The 25,404-nt window shown below is 50.3% G+C and overlaps 3 protein-coding genes across 19 annotated transcripts in view; 1 reads left to right on the forward strand and 2 right to left on the reverse strand.

Annotated features, from left to right (window-relative positions):
* The window catches only part of RFFL (ring finger and FYVE like domain containing E3 ubiquitin protein ligase), a 28,903-nt gene extending 26,907 nt beyond the window's left edge, over positions 1–1,996 (reverse strand). For 2 of the 5 annotated variants that reach the window (XM_088176885.1, XM_088176881.1), the window contains exons 1-2: positions 1,892–1,943; positions 308–479 (exon numbers count right to left, since the gene is read on the reverse strand). The gene's annotated coding sequence lies outside the window, so the exon portion shown is untranslated. Of the gene's footprint in view, positions 1–307; positions 783–1,891 lie in introns of those variants that run through there. The other 3 variants (XM_014876519.2, XM_088176880.1, XM_088176882.1) reach the window with 2 other exon arrangements.
* A 2,327-nt stretch (positions 1,997–4,323) lies between these two features.
* On the reverse strand, positions 4,324–10,897 carry RAD51D (RAD51 paralog D). 13 transcript variants are annotated; one of them, XM_014876520.2, is made up of 11 exons: positions 10,726–10,826; positions 10,246–10,355; positions 9,577–9,638; positions 9,308–9,426; positions 9,002–9,083; positions 8,770–8,904; positions 8,250–8,345; positions 7,330–7,420; positions 6,541–6,611; positions 5,511–5,663; positions 4,324–4,849 (listed from the first exon to the last, which is right to left on the reverse strand). In XM_014876520.2, the coding sequence occupies exons 2-11, from the start codon at positions 10,325–10,327 to the stop codon at positions 4,766–4,768; spliced, it is 975 nt and encodes a 324-aa protein (XP_014732006.1). In that variant the 5' UTR covers positions 10,328–10,355; positions 10,726–10,826; the 3' UTR covers positions 4,324–4,765. The 13 variants fall into 13 exon arrangements, 12 of the variants coding, with proteins under 12 accessions (XP_014732006.1, XP_088033000.1, XP_088033005.1 ...); XM_088176874.1 differs by having other exon boundaries at positions 10,722–10,799; XM_088176879.1 differs by having other exon boundaries at positions 10,056–10,355; positions 10,726–10,781.
* On the forward strand, positions 10,375–24,489 carry UNC45B (unc-45 myosin chaperone B). The gene is made up of 21 exons (XM_014876420.2): positions 10,375–10,518; positions 13,657–13,721; positions 13,846–14,015; positions 14,288–14,324; positions 14,587–14,762; positions 15,314–15,403; positions 15,850–16,017; positions 16,243–16,411; positions 16,653–16,823; positions 17,661–17,832; positions 18,071–18,371; positions 18,547–18,641; positions 19,301–19,442; positions 19,852–19,992; positions 20,230–20,357; positions 20,788–20,854; positions 21,098–21,211; positions 21,303–21,418; positions 21,748–21,865; positions 22,357–22,512; positions 23,713–24,489. The coding sequence occupies exons 3-21, from the start codon at positions 13,854–13,856 to the stop codon at positions 23,977–23,979; spliced, it is 2,790 nt and encodes a 929-aa protein (XP_014731906.2). The 5' UTR covers positions 10,375–10,518; positions 13,657–13,721; positions 13,846–13,853; the 3' UTR covers positions 23,980–24,489.
* Positions 24,490–25,404: the final 915 nt, after the last annotated feature.

Below are 25,404 nucleotides of genomic sequence, written 5' to 3' on the forward strand. Positions count from 1 at the left end.
CCCTCCCCATCACTGTGGGCACAAAGGTGTTCAGGAATTCAATATTTGATGGATGGAGGTAGGTAAAGCCAAGGATCTGGAATTTGCAATAAACACTTAGAGCTCATCACAGCTTTCTGCTTCACTCCTCAGCTCTGGAAAAACAAGATAACAGTGGGAAAACAAGGGATTAAAACTCTTTTTGTTTATGCAATCATGCCTTAATGATCATCTATCTTAAAATCTGAGTTTCAAAGTGTTGAAATACAACCCACCACAGTGTAAACATATTAAAATACCAGCTTAAAATGCACCTGTCTTCTCTCACCCTAATGATCTGGAGAGCTGAAAAAGCTTCTTGTAGATCCACTAAGTTCTTCACCAAGCCCACGGTGAGGTTGGAAAGATCAGAAAACTGCCACAGGTCCGTGCCCTGGTGTGGAACAGCCCTCCCAAACCGACATCCGAGGTTACATCCTGTGCTCCCCACACAAGACACGCTGTGTGTCACACAGCAGGAAGTGAGCTCAAATGAAACACACAAATAAACTCCTTCTGTCTCAGCCAATTAAACATTACCCTGAGCACAGCTTAATCCAAGAGGCATAAAATTAAACCGTTCCTATCCACCTTTAATGCTACACTTGACTAAGCACAGCTGGCTGTGCTTGCAGTGTTGGAAAGCAGCCGAGTTTTTTTCTGGAGTGCAACTGGTTCTTTATCACAGGGTCAAACACTGGGCCTGTCCATCCTCAGCCTTTTAACCTGAGGAGACTCAGACAGGATCCTGTTCTCACTGCAGAGCTGACATTTATTAACCTGCCAACACTAAAATACTGCTAAGAAATCAGAGGATGAGTCAATACTTTCCCCACAGGAAACACCTTGACCTGCTTAGAGGAACAAACTGCTCGGAAGGACTCGAGGACTTTTATTTTCTGAACAACTTTTGCTTTCTACAGCAAAGGGAGGACTTTCTCAGCTTTCACTTTGCAGTACACCCCCAGTTTTGAGCAGAGAAGGAAATTATTTGGATCCTTAACACCAGATTACACTTTGGACATGCTAAAATGCAAAGAGACAATAATTTAAGCACAGAGCAGTACAGAAGGCTGGTGCTTATCCAGAATTCCTCAGCTCTCATAGCAATTTGAGCAGAATAACCTACTGAACCCCAGAGATCCTTTGGGAGCAGAACTCAGAGAGGGAAGAGTTGCTCATCACCACTTTTAACCATGAAAAAAAGAGGTTGCACCAGAGCCCCACTCACCTTCACGAGGGAAATTCTGTGAGGAAACCCCTTGACTTCATCTCCCCAAAACGAAACCCAGGTGCTGCACCTGTCCCAACTCGAGCAGCCCCATTCCCCCTGCCCTGTGCCCCCAAATCCTGTCCCCCAATCCAGAGCCATTCCTTCATCCCACAGCCCCTGGATAACCCTCAGTGACAACTGAGGACTCCACATTTACCTGCTCCCCTACCCCATCCACCCTTCTCGACCCTGGCAGCCCTCATTGCCCCACACCCCCAAACCCTGGCAGCTTCTCCAAAAGCCTCACACACATCCCCAAACCTGCCAGCCCTTTCTGGACCCCAATGCTCCACATTCCCCAAACCTGCCAGCCCTTTTTGGACCCCAATGCTCCACACTCCCCAAACCTGCCAGCCCTTTCTGGACCCCAATGCTCCACATTCCCCAAACCTGCCAGCCCTTTTTGGACCCCAATGCTCCACACTCCCCAAACCTGCCAGCCCTTTCTGGACCCCAATGTTCCACGCTCCCCTCAGTGCTCCAGCCCCCGAAGCCTCACACACCGCCAGCACTCCCCAAACCCTCTCAGCTCCCCCCGAGGCCTCACAGCCCCACACACCCGGCAGCCCCCTGACGCCAGCAGCGCCCCAAGCTCCTCACCTTCCCCCTGAGGAGCCGCGTCCCGGCTGGCGGCGGGGCCGGCGGGCCTGGAGCGGGCGGTCCCGTGCCGGTGCCTGCGCTCGGCGGCGGCGGCGCTATGGCAACTGCCCGCGGGGCACGGCGGCCAGAGCGGCCCCAGGGCCGCCGGGCGGGGCAGCACCGCCCCCTGGCGGCCGGGAGGACTGCGGGGGAGCCCCCAGGGCAGCGCCCAGAGCCGCGGGTTCGAGACCCGCCCCGGGCAGGTGGGAGGAGGAGGGGACATTGCGGGGTCCCCTGTGTGCTGGGGGAGTCCCTGGGGTGAGCACGGGGATTAGGGAGCGTACACCGAGAGATCACAGAATCGGTCGGGATGGAAAACATCTCATAGCCCAGAGCAGAGCACTGAGTGCTATCCAGTCTTTCCTTGAACACCCACGGATGGTGACTCCGCCACCGCCCTGGGCAGCCCATTCCAATGTTTAATCATCCTTTCTTCCTCCCAATGTCCAACCTGAACCTCCCCTGGCACTCCTGTCCTCTCATCGTGAGACACAAAGACAGACACACAGCCAGGTGGACAGAGACATGGACACACATCCCTATCCATACACACACAATGCATGTAAACACACGTTTATATGTGCATTTTATACGTACCAAGGACAAATAAACCCTTAGTGCCAAAAGGCATCCCTGCTGCTTGGACTGAGAGGTGCCCTGCCTGTCCTGGGACGGGATTCCCTGCCCTGCTCCAAGCCTTTCCAGCTGTTTTGGGCATGGGGATGAGGCTGGGAGAAAGGACATCCCAAGCTCTGCATTACAGAGCTGCAGGAGTCTGAGCACGGAGGGGAAGGGCTGAATGAGGATATTTAGATCAGAAACTCCTTTAAGCCTGATTTTACTATGCAAATTTAGGGCAAATGAGCTTGAGAAGGAAGTCAAGTTTTTCCAGCTAAGGCAAGACATTCCCATGCCCTGAACACTCCTGCTGTGCCCACATTATGCAATAGCCAGCACCCACAGTGACACCTTCCCTGCAGCAACACAGCCAGAAATTCAGGACACCCCTGTGACCTCGGAGCACACCTGGGAGCAGAAGAGCTGCCACACAAACCCAGCCAGACCCTAAATCACATCACCCTCCCCAACCTTCCCCGATGTTTCCCAAAAGGGAAAAAAACTCCCTCCCACAGCTGCAATTAGCTGAATGCCAAGGAGAGAAAAATCCCCCCCAGTCACGATTATGGCAATGAAAGCTGGGATGGGAAGCTCTGAAGGAGCCCAGACATCACACCATCACCTTTCCTGACAGACTGGCAGTGTCCCCGTGAGTCACCAGCCCGTGACTCCCTGGTGACCGAGTGCAAAGCTGGAATCTCTTCTGTCGTTTCTCAGGGATCACAGGGAAGATGAACACATGATTGGTGTCATGCTGACCCTAACGAGGGTTCAAAGCATGTTGTTCCTGCTCTCATCCTGCTAGTTAGGGGAAGGAAACACCTAGAAAGTCCTCTTGGCTCAAATATAACCCCAGAGGTTTCTGTTTGGCTCTTCCTTGCTCCACACTCCCCCACAAGAGCTTTGCTTCCCCTACAGAACCTCAGGCAGAGAGATAAATTAGTAATTGGAATATGTCTGTACCACCCCTTTACCCACGGCTCCAAGAGAGGAGCTAGCAAGGAATTAATTAACAAGAAATTAGCTAATAAAGTAAATTTCTGCTCTTCCTCTTCACCCTAACCAACCAGGCTGCAATCCCTAAAGCCAAACCTCCCCTCCTGAGCTTAGAGAGCCCAGAAACACAAATAAATACACAACTTTAAGAAGTTTTCAGTAAAAATCATGTATTGAATATGCCAAGCACAGCCTTAGAGGGCTCCAGGAGCTGTGCTGCTGTTATCAGTTTAATGAGCAAGCCCTAATTAGTCCCAGCCCCCAACTTCTCCATCAGCTGCCTTGAAGCTGAGCCATGGTTCAGCTCACCTGCCAAGGAAGTCTCTTAAACTGACGGCATTTGAGACATCTGGGATCAAAAGGAAACTCCACATCCAAGCCTTCCCCCTCCTCAGGAGGTTGCCAAGAGCAGGCAAGAGCAGCTGGAAAGCACTGGAGCACGGGAAGAGTATTTTAAACATCATCACATGCAATTGAATAGGTCCTTGAGCATCAAGCAGGGCCAGCTGGTGCCAGGCAGGACCCATCTGCCTCAGCTGATCCAGATCAGAACCTCCATCAGTTATCAGCAAGCCTTTACACAGTCCAGCTGTGCCCCAAAAACACCAGCAGGTCCCCACAAAGCCTGGTGTTACTCTGGGGAGAAGGGAAGATCAAGCATCTCATTATGTCCCTGCTCATCAGCAGCCTGTCCCATCCCAGTCCTGCTCAACATTTTAATTAAGTTCAGAGCAGCTGTCATTAATTGAATTCCAGCTCTCAACAACCACAGCAATATGCAACAGCTATTTTTCTTTTATTTCTGAACCAAGCCCACTGTGGGCCCAAGGATGATCAGAACTCCAGGACCAGAGGGCAGCGAGCCACAGGGGGAACAAAACCAGCACGGGGGTTGTGGGGTTGTGCAGGGACAGGGCAGCTGATCCCAAACAACCCCTGAGGACAGGGCTGGCTCTGGGGGATGCAGACAAGCCTGCAGCAGAGAGCAGGACCTGACTGCTGCCCTCACAGCCCAGTCACTGCAGGCAGCATCTGCCGGGCACAGAGGTCTCCAGGGAGCCCCACGCTCAGTTTTTCCACGGGGCAGAAGAACAAGAGATTTCTCATGTTGGTCCTTCCCAGGGCTGCAGGACTCTCAGTCTCTCAGTCTGTAAAACCTTCAGTGCTTGCCTGCTTTTGTGCAGCTCTCTTGAACCTTGTGACATTTGCTTTTCTATCCCATCAGAGTCCCTGCGTGGGTGGCACCAGGCTCGGTTCCAACACGTCACCATTCCCAATGTCCAGCTCCACCTGGATCCCTGTTGGCTGCAAGGAGGAGCAGAGCAAAGCTTATCCTCACCCCTGTTGGACTCTACATATCTCCTGCCTCAGAGCCAAAAATCCCAGATACACCCCCCGAAGGATTTCCTTCTGCAGGTGCCCTTGTTTTAACTGGGTCTGCTGAATGCAGAGATACAAATAGACAAAGCAATTCAGCAAGGAAAGAACATCTTGCTCTGAGACATCCCCAGACACACCACTATTTAGCACATCCAGGATGTATTTTGCTGCCCAGCACACCACCATACCCAAATCTGTTTGGATCAAGCAGCAGAGCAGGCTCAGAGCCAGGAGGCTCAGGCAGGCTCAAGCTGAAGTCACCTTTGAAGGTGTCAGAGTCATTTCCACAGGACCCTCATTGCCCACACACCATCAGGAGAGTGAGACCAACACCAGGAACACAGTGACCTGCACTGGAAGTGGTGCCACTCATTTATTCTGCCTATAAATACCAGCCCAGGCTGCTGGGAACAGATGCTCTTCTCTTCTGCACATCCAGCCAGGCTGCACAAGCTCCTCTCCCACTGCCAGGGCTCACCCAGCAAGGCTGGTCCTGCCCCACTCCCACAGGGGCCAGGGTCAATCCCACAGCACTGGGATGCCCAACACCCCTGCATTCCCAAGGGATGGATGCAGGGAGCCTCACCTGTCGAGGTGACTTTGCCAGGGAAGCAGCACGTTGTGTGCTGCCTTCTTTGCTCTCCAGCAGCACCCGGGTGCTGGGCACAAAACTCCAGGAGCGGCCCAGGGCTGGCTTCAGTGGGCCAGTGCTGCTGTCCCTTGTCACCTGGTTGGTCACCTGCAGCACAAATACATTTATCAGTGCCTGGGAAAAGCAGTGCCACTCGGTCTGGAGGTCACCAGGAGATCCTGGCCAGGCCAGGACCTTTAAGGAACCCTCAAGGAAGGTTTTTCCTTCTCCATCCTGAGCCCTCCTTCAGCTCCTCTGCCCTCCCCTCTGAACACAGCCCAGGAACTGAGAGCAGTACTCAGGGAGTTCAGTGATATCTGTGCAAGCTGCATCACTCCTGGTGCTGAAGTCACCACAAAGTTTAACCTGGAGCCTCCAAGTGTCCTTCCAGACACACTGTCCTTGTCACTTTATCAGAATGAAGGGCAGGACTTTCTCAACACCTTCCACTGCCAGGCTCAGCAAACCACCACCTTCTGGTGTGGCTTTCCCTGCTCAGACACATTAATTGTGGTCCCCCCACCTGTCTGATGCATTGGCAAATGCAATTGCTTGGCCAAGAGCTTGGCAAGGCTAGAGCAGGACCTCCCCAGCTCCTGTGGGGTGATGCAATGCCCTGCAGTTCCTGCACGGTGACCAAGAGTTTACCCAGGACGCTGGCCAGCCCCTGAAATTAATGGTGTTACATCAAAAATAAACACAACCAGCCTTTCCATCTGCCTGTCCTTAACTCTGCCTTGCTCAATCCAGTGAGTGGCTGAGGACAGCAAGAGCAGGAGGCAGCACATCAGCCCAGGTCTTGCTCCCTGCTTGGAACAAGACATCTGCAGGCTGCAGAGATGTTGGTGAGCAGGGCACTGGGGGGTTCAGGCCTCTGGCTCCTGTTTAGCTGAGAGTGGGGTCTCCTCTCCCACAGGCTCCAGAGCCTCCCCATGGCTTCCTGTCACACACCAGCACACAAAAGACAAAGCACAGCAACACTCACCACAACAGCAAGGCTGAACTCCCTGGCCAGGGTCTTCAGCTCCCTGGAGAGCTGCATCATGAGGGCCAAACCTGGAGCAGGACAAAGCATTTGGCTGTGTGGGGAGCAGCCCCCAAAGTGCATGCTGGAAGCAGCTGACATCTGGATTGGCAGTGGATTCAGTGCCAGCACTCATGTTCATGGACACCTTCCCTGGACCACTCCTCATCCTTTCCTGTCTTAGAAGGCCCACGGTCAAAAAACCCTACAAAAGCACCTGGAGCTCCAGACAAGGTGGCCAGGTTGATTTAGCAGGCACAGGACCCATCTCTCCATCTCACAGCTTCACTTCCTACAGCCCACAGCTGTCAGGGGACCTCCTGTGATGACAGCACTGGCTGCCACCAAGCTGTGCAAGACCCTCTGGGAGGTGTTTGAGCAGGCATCCTCACTTGTGATGTATGGTCCTTTCTGACACAAAGAGCTCTGCAAACTGTGCCAGCAACCATGATGTATTTCTGATACTGTAAGAGAAGTTTTAATTTATGGGTAAAGAGTTCAGTGCCTCCCCTGGATGTGTTTCAGATCACTGCCATGTGTGCACAGCCACAGCCAGCTGGAGTGTTTGCTGCTAACACTGCACACAGGCTCCACTTTTATCCAGCCCCAAAGACAAAGCCGGGAGCAGTCACATCCTCATCATTCCTGCCCCAGCCCCCACTCCAAGCACAGCACACATGGGTGGAGGAGGAGGATGAGGATGAGCAGAGAGCTCTGCAGCCTCCTGGCACACACAGTGACCCAGCTCACCCTCCGACTGCCTGCCACCCAGCAGAGGGTAAATCACAGCCGACACCGAGTCCAGCAACACCATCTTGAGAGGTCCCGTGGAGCTCAAGACCTGCAAGGAGGCACCGCATTGTGAGAGCCAAAGGAGGGACTCCAGAGGGGCTCTTTAAATGCTGTTTATTGTATCCAGGTACAGCAATTCACGGGTCTTGGGTGACAAGAGCCCAGCCCACAGCCTGTCAGCCACAGCTGTTGGCTTGTCTGAAGCCACCCCAGCTCTAGTTACAATGCATTATATTCTTTTCTTTGCTGAACCTCGTAGTACATAACAATCCAATCAATACCTTTACTATTACCTATAGCCTATCATAACCACTAACATTACCGTATTCACATTACTATTTCCCAATCACAAAAAGTTAATGTGTTACAGTTTAAGCTAAAAGTTGTTTTCCAGTTTTCTTGCAGTGGAAAATTCTGAGACCTTTTTTCTACTTGCAACATGGTTTGCATGTGAAATCTTTTTGCTTGGTAAAAACATCTTCTGTCTGAGGTGGATTTATCCTTTGCTCTGAGCCATAAAAACCCCCTCCAGCTCACATACTAACACACCCTTTGGCTTCTTAGTTACCCAGTAAGACTGGCTCAGTAATTCTTCTATATCAAAACTTGCTTTCATTTCTATTCCTTCTTCAGATTCCACATTCAAAGATCCTTCTGTTAAACGTACACATCTGTGAGACCTTCCTGTCAAACCCCTACCCATCCCAACACCACCTGCAACGTGCAGTAACAAATCCAGCAGTTTTGGGGGCTGTGAGCTGCACAGAGGCCCCAGTGCCCCCAGGATGAGGCAATCTGGAGTCACTTGTCAGGCACACAAGCCCTGCTGCCCTCCCTGCAGCTCTGGGGAAGGGAGGGGCACAGAGGCTCACTCCTACCTGCTGGGAGAGGCGATCCCGCAGCTCCTGCAAGGCACTCAGCAGCTCATAGATGCTGAACACACGAACCACCTGGATCCGCTGCAGAGCCTCCAGCTGCAGCACAAAACTCAGCCTCAGTCTCCCCAGGACTTGTCCTATTCCTCCTGCCCCAGCTGCCAGCAGCTCTGTGCACTCACACCATGCCACAAAGCCAGGGATCATTATTCTTGCACACTGCCTCCACCCCAACAACACCATTTCCCCTATTGCACTGGTGGGAAAAGCAACGTGGATTGAGCTCAGGGAGACAAGTCCTGCAAGGCCAGTAAGGCCCTCCCTTCTCCCAGGAAAAACAACAAAGAGCAGTGTCTGTCCTGAGCATGGCACCCACTGGGCCATGGAAGGAAGGCTTTGGACTCAAAAAAGCCCATGAGGACAAAGGCAGAGCTGGAAAGACAAACCACCTCTGGGGTTTCTTGCAGGCAAGAGCAAAGTGAGTTTTAGAGCAAGCAGAGGGACCAGCTCCAGGAGAACTTGCCTGCTCCTCCTCATCCTCTGTCTGGGCTTGGAGCATCTGGTAGAGACGAGAGGCAGTGAAACCCCCAGTGGAGTCCAGAAACAGGACGTGCTGCTTGAGGCCCAGGGACACACTGGCTGCAATGCCCAGGCACACCTGGGGGACAGGGACAGGGTGTCAGCCAGCCCTCACACGTCCTTCTGCTTCACCTGATGGCACCATCTTCACCCTACCTGTCCTCCACCCCACTCACCTGTGTCTTCCCACTGCCTGGGGCTCCCATCAGCTCAGTCACTTCCCCCGTGTACAGCCCTGAGTCCAGCAGCTGGTCCAGGCTATGGGATGGACACAAGGTGGGATTGTCAACACCCCTTCAGCCAGCATGGCAGGGCACTGGGAGGCAGCAGTCACCAGGTATTTGTCCTTAAGGTCCCCCTCCCAAATGCACACAAGTACATGGGAATGGTTTGGAGACTGAAATTCAAAGCTTGTGCTGGCAACCACAGCCTTGTGCAGCAAACCCAGCCCCAGCAGAGCTGGTGGTGGGTGAGGTACCCACCTTGGGCTGCCAGTGGGCAGGATGGCAGTGGAGCTCTTAAGCTCCTCGTAGAGGTCTGCTCCATTGGCAGGGAAGGCAGAGAACTGGGCCAGGAGCACACGTCTGACTGCGACCAGTGCCTGGGGACAGAGAAATGGCTGGAAATGGGGCTGATCAATGGCCAGCAACTGCTGCAGAAGGTCCCCCCAGACAAGCCCACCCTTGTCCACAAGCCAAACAGCTCTGAGCTCCCCAGTTAATGGACCAGGAGTTAGGAGAGTCCTTTTTACCTTGTAAGACAAGGAACACTTTTGGGCAACATCCTCCAGGTCTGAAGACACAAAGTCCACCACTGCAAATAACATGAGGGACAAGAGGATGGAAGCCAAACATGGTCAGACCACAAACACCAGAAGACAATCAGCCTAGACAAAATCTGCACTGACAAGGAAAGTGTCTGTGCCCTCTGTCAATACTAAGTAGAGGAGTTTGTCCTCTGAGATGGCCCCATCATTCATCACAGAACAAATAATTTCTTGCAAAACAGATCGAGAGAGAAGCTGGTAAAATTTTGCTCTGTTTTGCTCAAGAGCTGCCCAGCATCTTTTCCTTCCCCTCTAAGAGCAAGAGACGCCCAGAGTGCAGCATTCCAGGAAGTTGGGCAATTTTCACAGGGAAAACTGCACAAACCCTCCTGAAAAACTATAAAAAATCCAGAATGGATCAATCCTCAATGAGCCTCTGCAGGGATCTCTTACCATGTCCTTACATTCTCCTGCTCCTTTGGAGAAGTCTTTATTCACTGTATCCACCCAGGAGGACCCAGAAGACATCCAGCAAGGAGGACACAGAAGGATATTCCACCACCACCACCCTCCCAGGATGTGGGATGATAAAAGTGCACCAAATGCACAGGGGATGATGTTCCCCAGCCTGAGACCTGGATGTCACCCTGTCACCTGTCCTGATGCCATTGGCCCTGAGAAGCTGGATCATGTCTTCAGTGAGGCCAGGGCAGAGCCCAGCCCGCAGGACCACCATGTCCACAGGGAGGGAGAAGAGCAGAGACCTGCAGAGGAGATGGGAGAGTGGAATTCATAGAATCATTAAGGCTGGAAAAGACACCCAAGATCATCAACTCCAACCCTCAACCCTGCACTGCCAGGTCCAACCCTGAGCCACGGATGGCACCTGAATCCAGGGAGCAGCCACCCAAGCTGGGCTTGGGATGGGTGGGTAATTAATTCCTCTTTGGGGCCAAACAGCCCAAAATCCTGCACGGGGGCATCGCTGCAGCTGCGGGAGCAGAGTGGGCGGGGGGACTCCCTCCCTGGGCTAGGGGGGGCCCTGCATCCCAAAGCACCTCCATCAGAGATGCTGACTCACAGTGCTGGGCTCCCCTGCATCCCAAACCACCTCCATCAGAGATGCTGACCCACCACTCCCGGTCCCCGCTCCCTCTCCGCTCCCTCTCCGTTCCCTTCCTGCTTCCTGCCGCCGGCGGAAGGGCCGGGGCCGCTCCCCTTACCCGGCCCGCCCGGGTGTCCCTTCCCCAGCCCCAGCCGGGATCCATCCCCCCGAACAATCCCGGGATCTGTGACACTCCCGGGCTGGGCTTGTCCATCCCAGGATCTGTGACACTCCCGGGCTGGGTTTGTCCATCCCTGGACCTGTGACACTGCCGGGCTGGGTTTGTCCATCCCTGGACCTGTAACACTCCCGGGCTCGGTTTGTCCATCCCTGGATCTGTGACACTCCCGGGCTGGGTTTGTCCATCCCTGGACCTGTAACACTCCCGGGCTCGGTTTGTCCATCCCTGGATCTGTGACACTCCCGGGCTGGGTTTGTTCATCCCTGGACCTGTGACACTCCCGGGCTGGGTTTGTCCATCCCGGGATCTGTGACACTCCCGGGCTGGGTTTGTCCATCCCTGGGTCTGTGACACTCCCGGGCTGGGTTTGTCCATCCCGGGATCTGTGACACTCCCGGGCTGGGTTTGTCCATCCCTGGACCTGTGACACTCCCGGGCTGGGTTTGTCCATCCCTGGGTCTGTGACACTCCCGGGCTGGGTTTGTCCATCCCTGGACCTGTGACACTCCCGGGCTGCTGCCCGGTGGGAGATGAAGGCGCACGAAAGGCTGGGGGGGCTTTGCTGCCCTACAGGTGGTTGGAGACTTGTCCCTCCCTGACTGCCTTGGAGGCTTGGATTTCTCCTGGGAAAGCTGTTTTGGGGGTATTTATTATTATTATTATTATGTTTTTCTTCCCAGCCGAGGCCTGAAGAGGGCTCTCGGCACTCGCTGCTCAGCCTGCCTAGAGCAGCAGCAGCACCCAACACCCTTTGATTTTGTAACTGTGAAAAACGAGGTTCACTTTCCTGGTAGATTTTGGAAGGTTACATAAAAGACAATAAGAGACAAACAATAAAGCAAAAGGTTATAATGGCAGGTGCTTGGCATTCAGCCAAGAGCACTCCTGCTGTTTTGGAAACACCCCTTAAATTCATCAGCCCCTTGCATGTTCATAGACCCATCATACATTTTCAAACTTTCCTATAAACTATTTTCCATATTCCAGGAACTGTTTTACATGACCACTCCTTGAGTCTGCCTTTTTAGAGCATGCGTGTTTCTTGGCTGTGGTTTTAATTTATTTTTCTTATTAGTCTTAATTTAGGCTGTGGTTTTCAATTTCTACCGACAGTCAGCACTGATAAGTGGTGTATCAGTAGCAGGTGTCTTCACTGGGTGTTATCCAACCAAGCAGGCAGTTCACTTACTCCAGACACACTTTATCAGCCTGTGTTACTCCTAAAGAAAACTATATCTTAAAAACCATTTCAACACCACACATATAGTATCCACCCCAATATTTGCAAAAAGCTGATACCATAATATGTACATAACTCAGTTTACCTGCAATGCTGCTACTTGTGACAATGAAGCTTTATTCTGACTGATGTGAGAAAGGCACTGCTATATCCCACGAGTACTGGTAATTCAGCCAGCTGAGCCTTGCCCTAAAGCCATGTTGGAAGGAGTTTCTGGTGTGTTAATCCAAATAAATAAAGCTGCTTCACTGAGTGTACCAAGGCAGGGGTGGCATCTTGCACTTTCCACAGCTGTCATCCTTGTGCCTTGGACCTTTTCCCAAACAGGTAAAGATGTGGGAGCTGCTCTTGATGAAGCTGCCTGCAGCTGTGGTGTTGATGATTTACTGTGAAAGGATTTACAAATGGATTTGGAATCATCTCCTGCCTGGATACCAAGGTCCAGGCAATGCTGCTGGTGGTGGGTGAATAAAACAGGAGCCCTGCACAGGGAAGCTCTGGGCTAATTCTTTCTGCATAAGAGCCACAAGCCACAACACAGATAACACAATTAAAGACAATGATATTTTTGCTCCTGGCAGAGTCTTGGTCAGCCCATGCTCTCCTCAGTCATTTCCCCATCCTGTCGGTTCCCCATTTTGCTTTATAGCTGGGATGCTGGTAGGTACACTGAGGAAGGCAAGGCCTGTGTTTGAGGGGAGATAAATCAAAAAGCAGAATTCCTGACTGTGACTGCTGGCGAACAGAAACGGCTGGAAGGCTCAGTGCTGCTCTGTCTCCTGGTGTCATTCAAATTGAGCTGCTCATCACAGCACTTCAGTGTGTCCAGCCCAGACCTCTGTGTTAGCCCATGCCAGTGTGCTGCTGAATGAGCACGGGTGGGGCTGGGGGCAGCACCAGCCAGGGATGGGATTTCCAGTGGGAAGGGCTCCCAAAGGCCCTGCAAGGAGGAGGAGGCAGCGCTGGGTGTCAGTCAGCTTTCCATCCCAGGCAGTTCTGGAAGGTGCTGGGCACTGCTGCAGCTGCTGGCCTGGGGCCACTTGTCCCCGAGGCTCAGCTGTCTCATGCTTCCCTAAATAGAAAGGGAAAAGGGTCTGAACACTGTGACAGGGGTCAGCCATCCCAGCCATGGGCTTTTTTGGCATGAACCTCCCCCTTCCTGCTCCCCACAGCCTTTGCAGCTCTGCAGGCAGAGGGGAGCTGGGGTTTGCCCTGGCAGGGGGGAGAGGATTCCCTCTTGCTGCAGAGGGGTGCTGCCTGCTTGCAGCCAGGTGCCCCCCCGAGCTGGCCCTGGCTCCCAGCCCTCCCCAGGCATATAAAGCACGAGGGGACAAGGAGGGGAAAGGCTGTGGTGACAGGTGATGCTGACAGGCAGCAGGAGCTGCCAGGTCCTGCCCAAACTTGGAGTGGGAAGTGAGCTCTTTCCTGAGCCACACAGACTCTCCACAGTGCTGGCAGATTTCTTTAATTCCTTTATTTGTTCTTGTTTTTCTTTCTTTTTTTTAATTGACTCCTAATCTACATTGGTGGGAAAAAAAGCTTCTGAGAAGCCACTTCAGCCTTGAAGAGCAATTTAGGTCTTCATTTCAAAACTCTTCAGCCTGGTAAGCTGCTTTTATTAATGTGTGTTAATTATATGTCAGTCTCATGGTGGAACTCTGCTTGGGGGAGTAGGCAGGCGACCCATGCAGTTGAAAATGGGACACAAATTGATGTTTTTCCTTCAAGCTGTCCAGATGGAGAATCCCATCCAGCTGAAAGAGGAGGGCAATAAATATTTTCAGGCCAGTGACTACGAGAAAGCCCTTCAAAGCTACACTCAAGCCATAAAGCTCAACAAGGACAAGGCGCTGCAGGCAGTGCTGTACAGGAACAGGGCAGCCTGCTTCCTGAAAAAGGTGAGAAAAGCTCCCCTCACCTGGGCACTGCTCAAGGGGAGAAGAGCAGGAGGGCAGCCAAGGGCACTCACTGGCTGTGGACTGGGGGGTTTGTCCATTTATTGAATAGAGTGTTTCCAGCTGGTCTGACATTAAATGTTCTGGGCTTGTGCTGGAGCTTCACTGGGGTGTCCCCCTGGGAAATGGGAACAGAGAGGTCACAATGTCCATCAGCAATGGGGACATGCCCTGCTATTCCATGGCTAACAAATCTCTCCTTTCTGCTTTAACAGGAGGAATATGCCAAGGCAGCCTCGGATGCATCTAGAGGTAAGGAGGGGGCTGTTATGAGGAGAGCTGGATACACTTGCTCAGCCTGCTCTCACATCTGCACATCTGCTTTTGGGACACTGTGGCCTTATTCCTTGATGCCCACTAACACCCAAGTGCTAAGGCCACAAGGGAATTCTCTGAAGTTCAAGTGATGCTCCAATTTGGTCCAATCAGTGCCAATCAGGCACTGATTGATACTAGTAACAAAGCAAATCACAGTTTGCACAGGCCACTCTGATGTTTTGGATTTCTTTCCCAGCTATTGACATCAATGCTTCTGATATCAAAGCCTTGTATCGGCGCAGCCAAGCCCTGGAGAAACTGGGGAAGTTAGACCAAGCATTCAAAGATGCTCAGAAATGTGCCACCCTTGAACCCCGCAACAAAAACTTCCAGGAGACCCTGAGGAGATTGGGGGCCAACATCCAGGAGAAGGTAAATGCCAGGAATTGTCCTGGATTCACAGACCAGGGGTGGGAAATCCTTGCTCTGGGTTACATCAGTGGATTGTTGGTCATACTGGAAACTCGTGGCCATAGAGGGGGATAAATAAGCTCCATTGGCTGGAAGTTCATGCCTGATGTGTGTAAATCTGAGGATTGGGTTGAATGGTTAAATTAAAAAGTGTGGTGGCTCCCTCCTGAGGCTGGCCTGGTCCTGAGTGTCTTGGAAAGGTCTTGGCAAGGGACTGGACCATCTTTGGGCTGGATCTGGCAGTTTCCACATTGCTAGTTACCTTCACAGAGGTGCTGTGAAGAAATCTTTGTATCACCACATACTATGAAGTCTCAAAAACTAAGGATTAGGGCTGGCTCTGCCTGTGCCCATATATTGGGTAATGGATTCTAATTGCTGAGAAATTATATCTCCTGTTATTCAGCTTAAATTGCCTGTGGTTTAAGGGGAGGGAGTATTCTTGAAGCAGAAAAGAAAAGTTGCAGCTCGATTTTCTCCTCCTGATGGTCTCTGCTCTCTCTCTGGCACAGCTGCGCATTCAGTTCTCCACAGACTCGAGGGTGCAGAAGATGTTTGAGATCCTGCTGGATGAGAACAGTGACAAAGAAAAGCGGGAAAAGGTGAGAACTGCCCTGGACTTGGCAAAATGGCTGATGTCAGAGGCTGCAGCAGGGAGCAGAGCCCTGTGTTCTCTTCCCCTCCTCCCCTGGGTGGAGGATGAGGGAAGGAGCTGGAAGGTGAACTGCACTCAGAGAGAGGGGAAATCATCCCTGTGCCGAGGGAAGGTGGCCCAACCTCCCAAAATACCAAAGGTGGGATCAGCCTGGACTTCTGCTCAAGTCCATCTCTGCCACCGTCCAGATGTTCCTTCCAAGCAGTGACCCACTCTTCTTGGGCAGAGCAGAGCTGATGCCTGAATGCACCTGGATAAACTGTCTGGTGAGGTCTGAGCTGATCTGCTGCATCTGTCAGGAGATGGCTCCCACCAGGATCTCCCAGAGCTGCTCAGAGATCTTCTGGAGGCTGGGCTGTGCCACTGACCCCTGTTCTTCTCCCTCCCACCTAGGCTGCAAACAACCTCATAGTCCTGGGGCGGGAGGAAGCAGGTGCTGAGAGGATTTTCCAGAATAATGGGATCAACTTGCTGCTGCAGCTGATAGAAACCAAAAATCCTGAGCTGATCCTGGCAGCCGTGAGGACGCTTTCAGGAATGTGCACAGGACATAAGGCTCGGGTAAGGAGGGGGGTGCTTGGACCTTCACTGCTATTTTGCACCTGGGGAGGGGGAAATTGAAATAGTTTGTGTTGTTTGTGAGCAGGGGGAGAAGATTAAAACCCTGACTTGTACAGATTCAGGATTCACTGAGGAAAATCGTTTCTTTGTCTCAGCTGAGCCTAGAGGACACAGTGAGGAAAGGCCTTTGTTAACACTGTGCTTCTCTCTCCTTCCTGGGGCCAGGCCACTGCCATTCTCCATTACCTGGGCATCGACAGCATCTGCATGTGGATGTCTGTGGACAATGAAGAAATCTCCCTGGCTGTCTGCAACCTCCTGCAGACCATCACCGACTGCCTGCTGGGCCAGGGGAAGGAGGAGCACCACGGCAAGGAGGAGGCTCTAGTGCTAGGTAACAGCACCTCACCTGCTCTTCATTCCCTCTGCCTGCAGGATTCCACCTTACTCCTTCTTTGCTGAAATGGAGACTTTACCCTTCAGTTGTACAGGACGTGCACACAGCTCTTATCCTCATGGATAGCTTAAATACTTCTGTTCCAGCCACACAATGGCTTTGAATTGCTTTGACTGAGCTCACCTGCTTTCAGAGGTAACTTCTGGTAACTGGCTGCTACTGTTTCACTTCTCTGTAGACACTAAGAAGGATTTGAAGATGATCACGATGCGTTTGCTGGATATGCTGGTCAGTAAGAATGTGTCTGGGCAAGGGCGAGACCGAGCCCTCAACCTCCTCAACAAGAACATACCAAGGAAGGACCTGAAAGACCATGACAACAGCAGGAGCATCTTTGTCATCGACAATGGTGAGTCCTTGCCCACCATCCTGTCCTGATTTGGGAGATGTGGAGCTGTGTGTTCTTTCCTGAATACTTTTAGGACTGGTCCTTCCTATAAAAATAAATCCTCTCTGGCTTTTTATTGTGCATGCAAGCCTGGAGCAAAGTTAGACTTATTAGCAGGAAACAGTACTAAGAGAAAATTAACTGTGTATGATAACAAGAATTCTTGAGTTTCTAAAGGACTGCCTAATACCTCTGGTAGTTTTCTACGATTTATTTGCTAATGTTAGGAGGATTTGGCTTGGATAAATTGTCTGGCTTAGACAGGATGAGATCAGCACCTCCTGAGCTTGGTGAACCTATAAACTGATCGATTCTAAAACTGGACGAGGGTGAGGAATATGTGTGCTGTGTGTTTTTATAGTAATTCCAATGCATGTGTGTGTTACCATTTTGATGGAAGTTATTTAATAATAATTCAGTAAAAGGAGAGTTAAGTCATCCAGAATCACTTGAGAGTGGCTGAGTTTTCCTCAGTCAGAGCCTCCGGCCTTGGAGGTCAGTAGGTTTAATGTCTCCTGACAAAAATAACAGATCCAGCCAGGGGCCTAATGCAGTTCTGCTCATCTCACTCTGAGAACTGGGAAAAAGCCTCATTCTGCAAACCTGTGATCTCACCAGCAGAAGCTCCTCCCCAGTAAATATCTGAGTGTCTTTTTTTTAAGCCTTATGTGATTAGGCTGCAAAATAACTGAAAACCATCCAAGCTGGCTCTTCCACAGCAAAAAAGTAGCAAATGATATCTTGAGTTTTGCACAGACCCTCTCCCCTCTGACAGCCATATCACTCCATCCTTGCCAGGCTTAAAAAAGATACTGAAAGTGGTGGGCCAGATTCCTGAGATGCCTGACTGCCTGCCACTGACAGAGAACACCCAGCTGACTGCCTCTGTCCTCCTAAATAAGCTCTACGATGACCTGCGCTGCGACCCCGAGCGGGACAATTACCGGCTGATCTGCGAGGAGTACATCAAGTGAGTCAGGGCTGAGCTGGCCCACAGGGCAGGAGCAGGGCTTCTGGAGGCTGAGGTCAGGCACTTGAAGTCCACTTGTGTTCAAAACTGCGGCTCTAGGAGATTATGACTTGCTCGAGATCCTGCTGGATCACAGCTTTGCAGGACTTTGCACTCCCAATGTGATTCAGCAGCACAGCTGAGGGAGGACATTCCCTCCCCACTACTGTTCTTACCCTACTCCCTCTGTCCCATGCAGGAGCAAAATCGACCCACAGGACATGGATAAGACACTCCATGCTGTCCAGATTGTGTCTGGAGTTCTGCAAGGGCCCTTTGACTTGGGCAACAAGCTGCTTGGCATGAAGGGAGTGATGGAGATGATGGTTGCCCTGTGTGGGTCTGAGAGGGAGATTGACCAGCTGGTGGCTGTGGAAGCCCTCATCCACGCCTCCACCAAGCTGAGCCGAGCCACCTTCATCATCACCAACGGGGTGACGCTCCTGAAGGAGATCTACAAGAAGACCAAGAATGAGAAGATCAAAATCCGAGCTCTGGTGGTAAGGATGCAGCCCCACCTCTATTGCCTGCCACACTCGGCAGCTTAATCCCAGACTTGGGAAAGGAGGGAGGTTCTGGGAATGAGAGATGGGCTTAGGTTGTTTTGGGGCAGCAACACGAGAGGATTAATGAGCTTTTCTCATGGATCTCATTAGTCCTTTTTATCCTCCTCAGGGTCTCTGCAAGCTGGGCTCAGCAGGAGGCACAGACTATGGCCTGAGGCAGTTTGCTGAGGGCTCCACTGAGAAGTTGGCCAAGCAGTGCAGAAAGTGAGTGACTTCACTTCTTCCTTCAGTTATTCCAGTCTTTGCAAAGTACAATGTGTTCCTCTCCCACGAGATCCTGCCCACACATTGCCTTCATTTCCTGTGCTGCCTGCAGTGCCCCCAGAGCCATTGCACTGGGACGTGGAGCCCCTCTGTGCCTGAAGCAGCCATGTGTTCCTCCTGCCTCAATATCCAGAGGAGCTTTCTCCCTCCCTCACTGCCCATGGGAGACACCAGGCCAGTGCCTCCCTCCTTGCCAGAGTGGCACAGCCTAATTAATACTTACCTTGAATATGCACAAGTCCCCTCTGAAGGTGAATTTGCCAGGTGGAGTAACCAAGGAAGTGGGAACAAGTTAGGAAGTGACTGAATGGGTGGTCATTCCTGCAGGCATCTGCTGCTTTGTGGGATGGAAAAGGCAAAGCAGTGCTGAGTAGGTGTCCTGGTCTGTCATTCCCTGCAGCATTCAGATCCCACAAGTTGGGCCATGAAAGGAAGGTCATGTCTCATGGAAAAGCATCCTGAGTCTGAGGAGCTGCAGCAGAACCTGAGGATATATTTTGGCCTGAATCAGCCTAAATATCTGTTTTTCCTCCCTCCTTTTCCATATAAGTTAGTTCTGGCTCCCAAGATGGAAATGTGAGTGTTTTTCTCTCTTCCAGGTGGCTGTGCAACACCAGCATTGATGCCCGCACCAGGAAATGGGCCGTGGAAGGGCTCTCGTACCTCACCCTCGATGCAGATGTGAAAGATGACTTTGTTGAAGATGAGCCAGCCCTGAAAGCTATGTTTGATTTAGCCAAGGTCTATCTCCTTTCCTTGTTTCTCTCATTCCTCTGGTAGCATCAACGTCTCCCAGCTCTCCAGCCCTACACTGTGCCCAGTCAGAAGGAGCTGTGACCCCAGTCCCTCACCTCTGGTTCAGCAGAACTTCAGTTTCATTGCCTGTGCCCCAGAGACATGCCAGGGTTGCTACCATCCTGCTCTTCTCCCTAGGCTGAGGGAGGTCACTCACTGTCAATAACTGCATGAAAACCAAAGGCACCAAGGTGTTGGCAGCACCTGAGGATGTCCAACACCTTGTTTGACCATGAGAACTTTCATAGCCTATAAAGTTGGGGATAAAGCTAAGAACATTCCCACTAGTCAAAAGGGACCTGTTTCCCTGCTGTGCCCTCCTCACCCTCACACAAGCTTTTATTTTCCTGTGCAGGCAAGTGACAAGACAATCTTGTATTCTGTGGCTTCTGCACTGGTGAACTGCACCAACAGCTATGACACCAAGGAGCTGGTCCCAGAGCTGGTGCAGCTGGCCAAATTCTCCAAGCAGCACGTGCCTGAGGAGCATCCAAAGGTGGGTTGTGTCCAGCTGGAGATGCTAGAGATGTTCAGAAAGACTTTCTTTGGTGTATCCATTGTCACAGACTTCAGGTCTCCTGTCTCCAGACTGAAATTGCTTTGCCCTCCAACCAGGCTTGGCTGCTAGGGGGCTGGATGGCAGAATGGGCTAATTCTTTAGAATGGGCTAATTTAAGGAATTTAAAATCTTTAGATGCAAAGGGCTAATCCTTTCCCAATGTTTCCTCCTCAGGACAAGAAGGATTTTGTGGTGAAGCGGGTGAAGCGGTTGCTGAAGGCTGGGGTTGTCTCTGCCTTGGCCTGCATGGTGAAGGCTGACAGTGCCATTTTGACAGACCAGAGCAAGGAGCTCATTGCCAGGTGCCTTCACTGCAGTCCTGGGAGCTGGGAGTGCTGGGTGGCCCCTGTGCCATGGGGATGGACACCTGGGGTGGGGCATTCTGCCTGTGGGGAAACGTGTGAGGCAAAGACCTAAACCCAAAGTTTTTGTTCAGCAGTGTCATAAACATCCATGTTCTGACCTTCAAGCTGCCTTGCTGGAATGCATTTTTGAGTTCTCTGTATTGGTTCTGGCTGGAATAGAGTTCATTTTACAGACCTGGAAACTTCTTGCTCTGCTATTTGTTGCTTCCTCACATAGAGTGCTGTGTGCACGGGATGAAGCACCTGGAATTTACCTGGTGGCTCTGGTGCTCCTGCAAAACCTCAGCCCCGTTCCATGAGGGCTGTTGGCTGTTGCTGTCCTGTGTGCCTGTTTGCCTGTCTCACTGAGTCTTCTGTGACCCTGCAGGGTGTTTCTTGCCTTGTGTGAAGACCCCAAGGACCGCGGGACCATTGTGGCTCAAGGTGGTGGGAAGGTGATTATTTTATGTTCACTGATGTGCTGTTTATGTCTGCTGGGAGCCTGGGGTGGGTCTCCAGGGAGAGGGACAGTGACAGAAGAGCACAGGCTGTTCCCCCAGGACCATACTGACACTGCAGTCCCTTCTCTGTGAGGCTCTAAAAAAGTGATGTTCTTGGAGTGACTGTGAGCTACAAGCTCTGTAAAGATCCTGTAAATCTTCTCAGAACACTGAATGCTTTTTCCTGTATGTCTCCAGGCCCTGATACCTCTGGCTGTAGAAGGCACAGACATTGGCAAGATAAAGGCTTCTCATGCTCTGGCAAAAATCGCTGCTATCTCCAATCCAGACATTGCATTCCCAGGGGAGAGGGTAAGCTTAAAAAAAAACAAAAAAAAAAAAACCAAAAGCATTGATACTTCCCTTGGCAATGAAAATTACTAAGACAGGCCTTCTCTTCCAGGTGTATGAGGTGGTGAGGCCCCTTGTCAGCCTGCTGAACACAGAGAGAGATGGTCTCCAGAACTACGAGGCTCTGTTAGGTCTCACAAACTTTTCAGGAAGAAGTGATAAACTTAGGTGAGTTTTACTGCTTTTTTTTAACCTTCATTCTTCCCCAGGAGTTAATGTGAGTTACTTGTTGGACTGGCCACTCTAAGCTACCTTTGGCAGAGCTACAAAGGTCTCAGAACTAAAAGATTAATGAAAAAGGAAAAAGAGAATAGCACATTTTCCTCTAGAAACAGCAAAGGCATGAACCTCATCTGCATTAGACAAGGAATGAACCACATCATGAGCTCCAGTGCTGCAGACACTGATTTGTTTCAAGGCCTTCCCTGCAGTTAATATTTGATAAGTTGGTTATTGCTTGACCTATAATGTGGGGTTTTTACTGCTCTTTGCCACAGGTTGAAGATAGTCAAAGAGAAGGCCCTGCCAGATATCGAAAACTACATGTTTGAGAACCATGACCAGCTTCGACAGGCAGCCACAGAGTGCATGTGCAACTTGGTGGTGAACAAGGAGGTAACCCCTGGGCATGTCCAGCCTGACTGTGTGTGGTTACTGTGATAAAAAGAGAGAGAAAGGACAGCAACACACACGGAGCTCTTTGGGGAAAAAAGGCCAATTTATTGTACAGACAGCCCGGATTTAAAGTGTGTTAGTGCAGCCAGGACAGGACAGGAGCTCATTGGACAATTGGGAAAAACATCCCTGGGGCAGCACCTCAGGATGGATTCCACGGGAAAGACACCGGGTGTTAATCTTTATGATGAATTCCACTCTGTTTGTCACCATGTTGTCACCCTGGGAGACTCCTCCCTAACTGAAGCTGTAGTCAGCTTGTCAGCCTGGGAATGGAGCTGAGAGTCAGGAGAAATCCAGGCCTGGAAAGGAATTTCCAAGCTGTGATTCCCTAGCTCTCTAAATGTGTGTGTCCACAACTGTGTGCACCTGCCTCTGTGAGGAGCTGTCCCGAATTGTGATATCTCTGGGTATCTCTGGGGTGTTTTCAGGTTCAGGAGAGGTTTGTGGCTGATGGCAATGACCGGCTGAAGTTGGTGGTGCTGCTGTGTGGTGAGGATGATGAGAAGGTTCAGGTTGCAGCAGCAGGAGCCCTGGCCATGCTTACAGCAGCACAGAAGAAACTCTGCTCGAAGATGACTCAAGTGGTGAGACCATAACTCTGACTGTGGGCAGTGTGGATGTACCCTGCAAGGGTCCTGGCTCAGACGTGAAAAACTCTCTCCAAAGGAATATGTAATTTTACTAATTCTATATTGAGGGACCTAGAGAACCTGGGACCTGGGTGTGCATGCTTTTAGTCCATTTTGATAAATGACCTAAAATCCAACCCTTGTTCCACCCAGAAATAAGAAGAGCTTGATCAATAACCTACTGAGCTTTAGAGATTCCAAAGGATGACCTTTCCCTGCACAGATCTGTAGACCCTGAGAACCCAGATCCTGCATGATTGAGTATCTGAAGAGCTGTGGTTGAGAACTCCTGAACCCTGTTTTGTTGCACACATGATTGGACACTGGAGCTTGTTAAGATAAAAATGATTAATCAAGCCAAAAGAGAAGCTCAAGATTAGGGTGAGGGAGTGTGTCGGATTTTGCCCTTTTCTGACCCAGAGATGGGGCAACTGAGAGGTGTTTTAACAAACTTTTATTCCATTTTCAGTCTCCTATGAAGGCTGGGACGATAGAGATGTTACAATTCATGCCATCACAATCAGAAGTCAACTATGTCCTAATTACAATACACTATTAGAGTTTCTTGGTCTATCAGCTTTTGTCACAAAATGCCTTAAAGCCAGTCATCTAAAATCACCTTTTGTGAGTTGTATTACAATGCATCTTTCATAGTTGTATTTCTCCAAAGTATCTAGTCTTATTTGCAAGGTCATCCTTTGAAACTTTTTTCTAGCTCCATTTCTCTCAACAATATTTGTCCTATTCCATGGCATTTCTAAGTCAGCATTTCTTGTTTCCAAGTTTGCATACAGATGCATACTGTGTGAGCCTTCTGTCAGGTCCTGAGAACTCTCTACAAATCCATTTCCCACAGGAGTGTCCTGGTCATCTCAGCTGTATCAAGAGTCTGGTCAGATTCTTTTCACAGAGATTATGCAGCAGCCTGAACATGAAACATTTTCCATGTTGTCCCAGTGCCACGAAACATTCTGACTTAAGTGTGAGAAAAATTGGGTTCAAATGTTTGGAGTCAGTTTTCCTTAGCTAAAAAATGAAATAACCATAAGTGCCATGAGTATTGCTCTTCCTTCTGCAGAAGGAAGCAAAAGTCATGTTCTTGGTTGAGATATTCTTCAGATCAGCACTAATTAATGATCTCTCTTTCCTTTCCAGACCACACAGTGGCTTGAAATCCTGCAGAGGCTCTGCTTGCATGACAACATGGAGATCCAGCACCGAGGACTGGTCATTGCTTTCAACTTAATCAGTGCTGACAAAGAGCTGGCAAAGAAGCTGGTGGAGTCAGAGCTCCTGGAGATCCTGACCTACGTCGGGAAGCAGGAGGATCACCCCAAAAAGCAGCACATCATCAGTGTGGCACGTGATTGCCTCACCAAGTGCATGGATTATGAGCTGATCAAACCTCTCTCTCAGGCGTGAGGGAGTGAAAAGCACCAAAAAAAGGCTGAGTGTGAAATACAGAAAAGTGAGAGCCACGAGGAGAATCTAGTGCCATTGTCAAGGCACTGAATAGTTTGGGGACAGCTTTGGAGGATCATAAGCTGTATGAGGAAAAGGAGGGAATTTGCCTGGGAAATTTGGGAAGTGTCCTTCTGAGTAATTCCCAGATTAAATCCTTTCTCTGCCCCCATTCAGCTGATAATGATGAAAGCTTCAAGACCCAGCTGTAAAAGAGTTGGTTGTGTTGGAGATGTGGCAGGAAGCTGTTGGAAGGAAACTCAACAAAGCTGAAATCACTTCTGCATCCACTTCCAGCACCTGGTACTTCTGGAATTCCCAGCCATGGTGGAACAGGGAGGGTTAAGTGCCTTCTATTCTGTAGTCAGAAAATAGGATTTTAGCTGTGTGCTTTTTTGTTCATTTATTAGAAGTTGTATGCCAAAGTGTGAGGATGGTGGATGAACTCTTAATAAATTCACTACTTTGTTCCATGTGGAATTCCTGTTCTGATTTTATTAAGCAAAAGGAGAATTTAAGGCAAGTCTCACTTGCAGTCTTGCATCACACCTGGAAAAATGGAGTAATTGGTAGCACAGGTTGAATTTTCACTCCTTGCAAACCATCCAGTGCTCCCAAATGCAGCAGTCACCACAAAGGTGTCACACCAAGGCACAGGGAATGTTGAAAATATCCTATTTATGAAAAAAGAATGAGAAGCAACCCACGAGTGGGTCATCACATTAAACTTCATTACATAAATATTTTCATTCAAGCACAGATCCTTAATGCAGGCTGTGGACACCACAAAAAATCACAGACTGTTGCTTTAGTTCCTGGGGGAAAGTCCATAAACATGTAATAAATATAATCTCACTCAATAATGATTTAAATATTAATTACACAGTAAAATATTTCTGATCATACTACATACTAGTGATGTTCAAAATAGGCATAGCATCAATGAAATGTTGAGTTTTGGGGTTATGAAAGGAACCATGAAGATAGCCTTTTCTTGCATGTTAAGGAGAAAAAAATAAATGAAAGTGCCTCTAGTGTCTTGAATTTGGAAAAGATTGAAAATTTTAAGCTAATAGGTTTGATAACCTAAAGGCAATTTTATTTGGAGGGTGATTCTAGCTGTATTCAACGAATGTAATCACGTTCAGTTAAATCCCTGGTGTTTTATAAATCACAGCAGGGGGATATCAGGCCTTTCTTCCAAACTGAGCGAGCCACATTCCATGGTGGAAAATACGGTTTGTTTTCTACCAGCCTTCAAATTTTGGATACCCATTTTTAAGGCTTTTGAATCTGGCTTTCGAAAGTACTTTATATTAGCTCTGTACAGGTTTCTACACAGCATCTCTGACACCAGGACAAAGTTTCCCTTCTCCCACTAAAGCT

This window comes from Sturnus vulgaris, chromosome 21 (genome assembly GCF_052056855.1).
Source record: "Sturnus vulgaris isolate bStuVul1 chromosome 21, bStuVul1.hap1, whole genome shotgun sequence".
Lineage (NCBI taxonomy): Eukaryota > Metazoa > Chordata > Aves > Passeriformes > Sturnidae > Sturnus > Sturnus vulgaris.

Coding starts and splice junctions, on each gene's coding strand:
- RAD51D (XM_088176872.1), bottom strand. CDS start 10,692: ATGCAGGGGAGCCCAGCACT. Junction 9,084..9,307: donor CTGCCCACTGGCAGCCCAAG/GTGGGTACCTCA, acceptor TCCATCCCATAG/CCTGGACCAGCTGCTGGACT. Junction 6,612..7,329: donor GGGTGGCAGGCAGTCGGAGG/GTGAGCTGGGTC, acceptor GTCCTGCTCCAG/GTTTGGCCCTCATGATGCAG.
- UNC45B (XM_014876420.2), top strand. CDS start 13,854: ATGGAGAATCCCATCCAGCTGAAAGAGGAGGGCAATAAATATTTTCAG. Junction 14,763..15,313: donor GGGCCAACATCCAGGAGAAG/GTAAATGCCAGG, acceptor TCTCTGGCACAG/CTGCGCATTCAGTTCTCCAC. Junction 18,372..18,546: donor TCAAAATCCGAGCTCTGGTG/GTAAGGATGCAG, acceptor TATCCTCCTCAG/GGTCTCTGCAAGCTGGGCTC.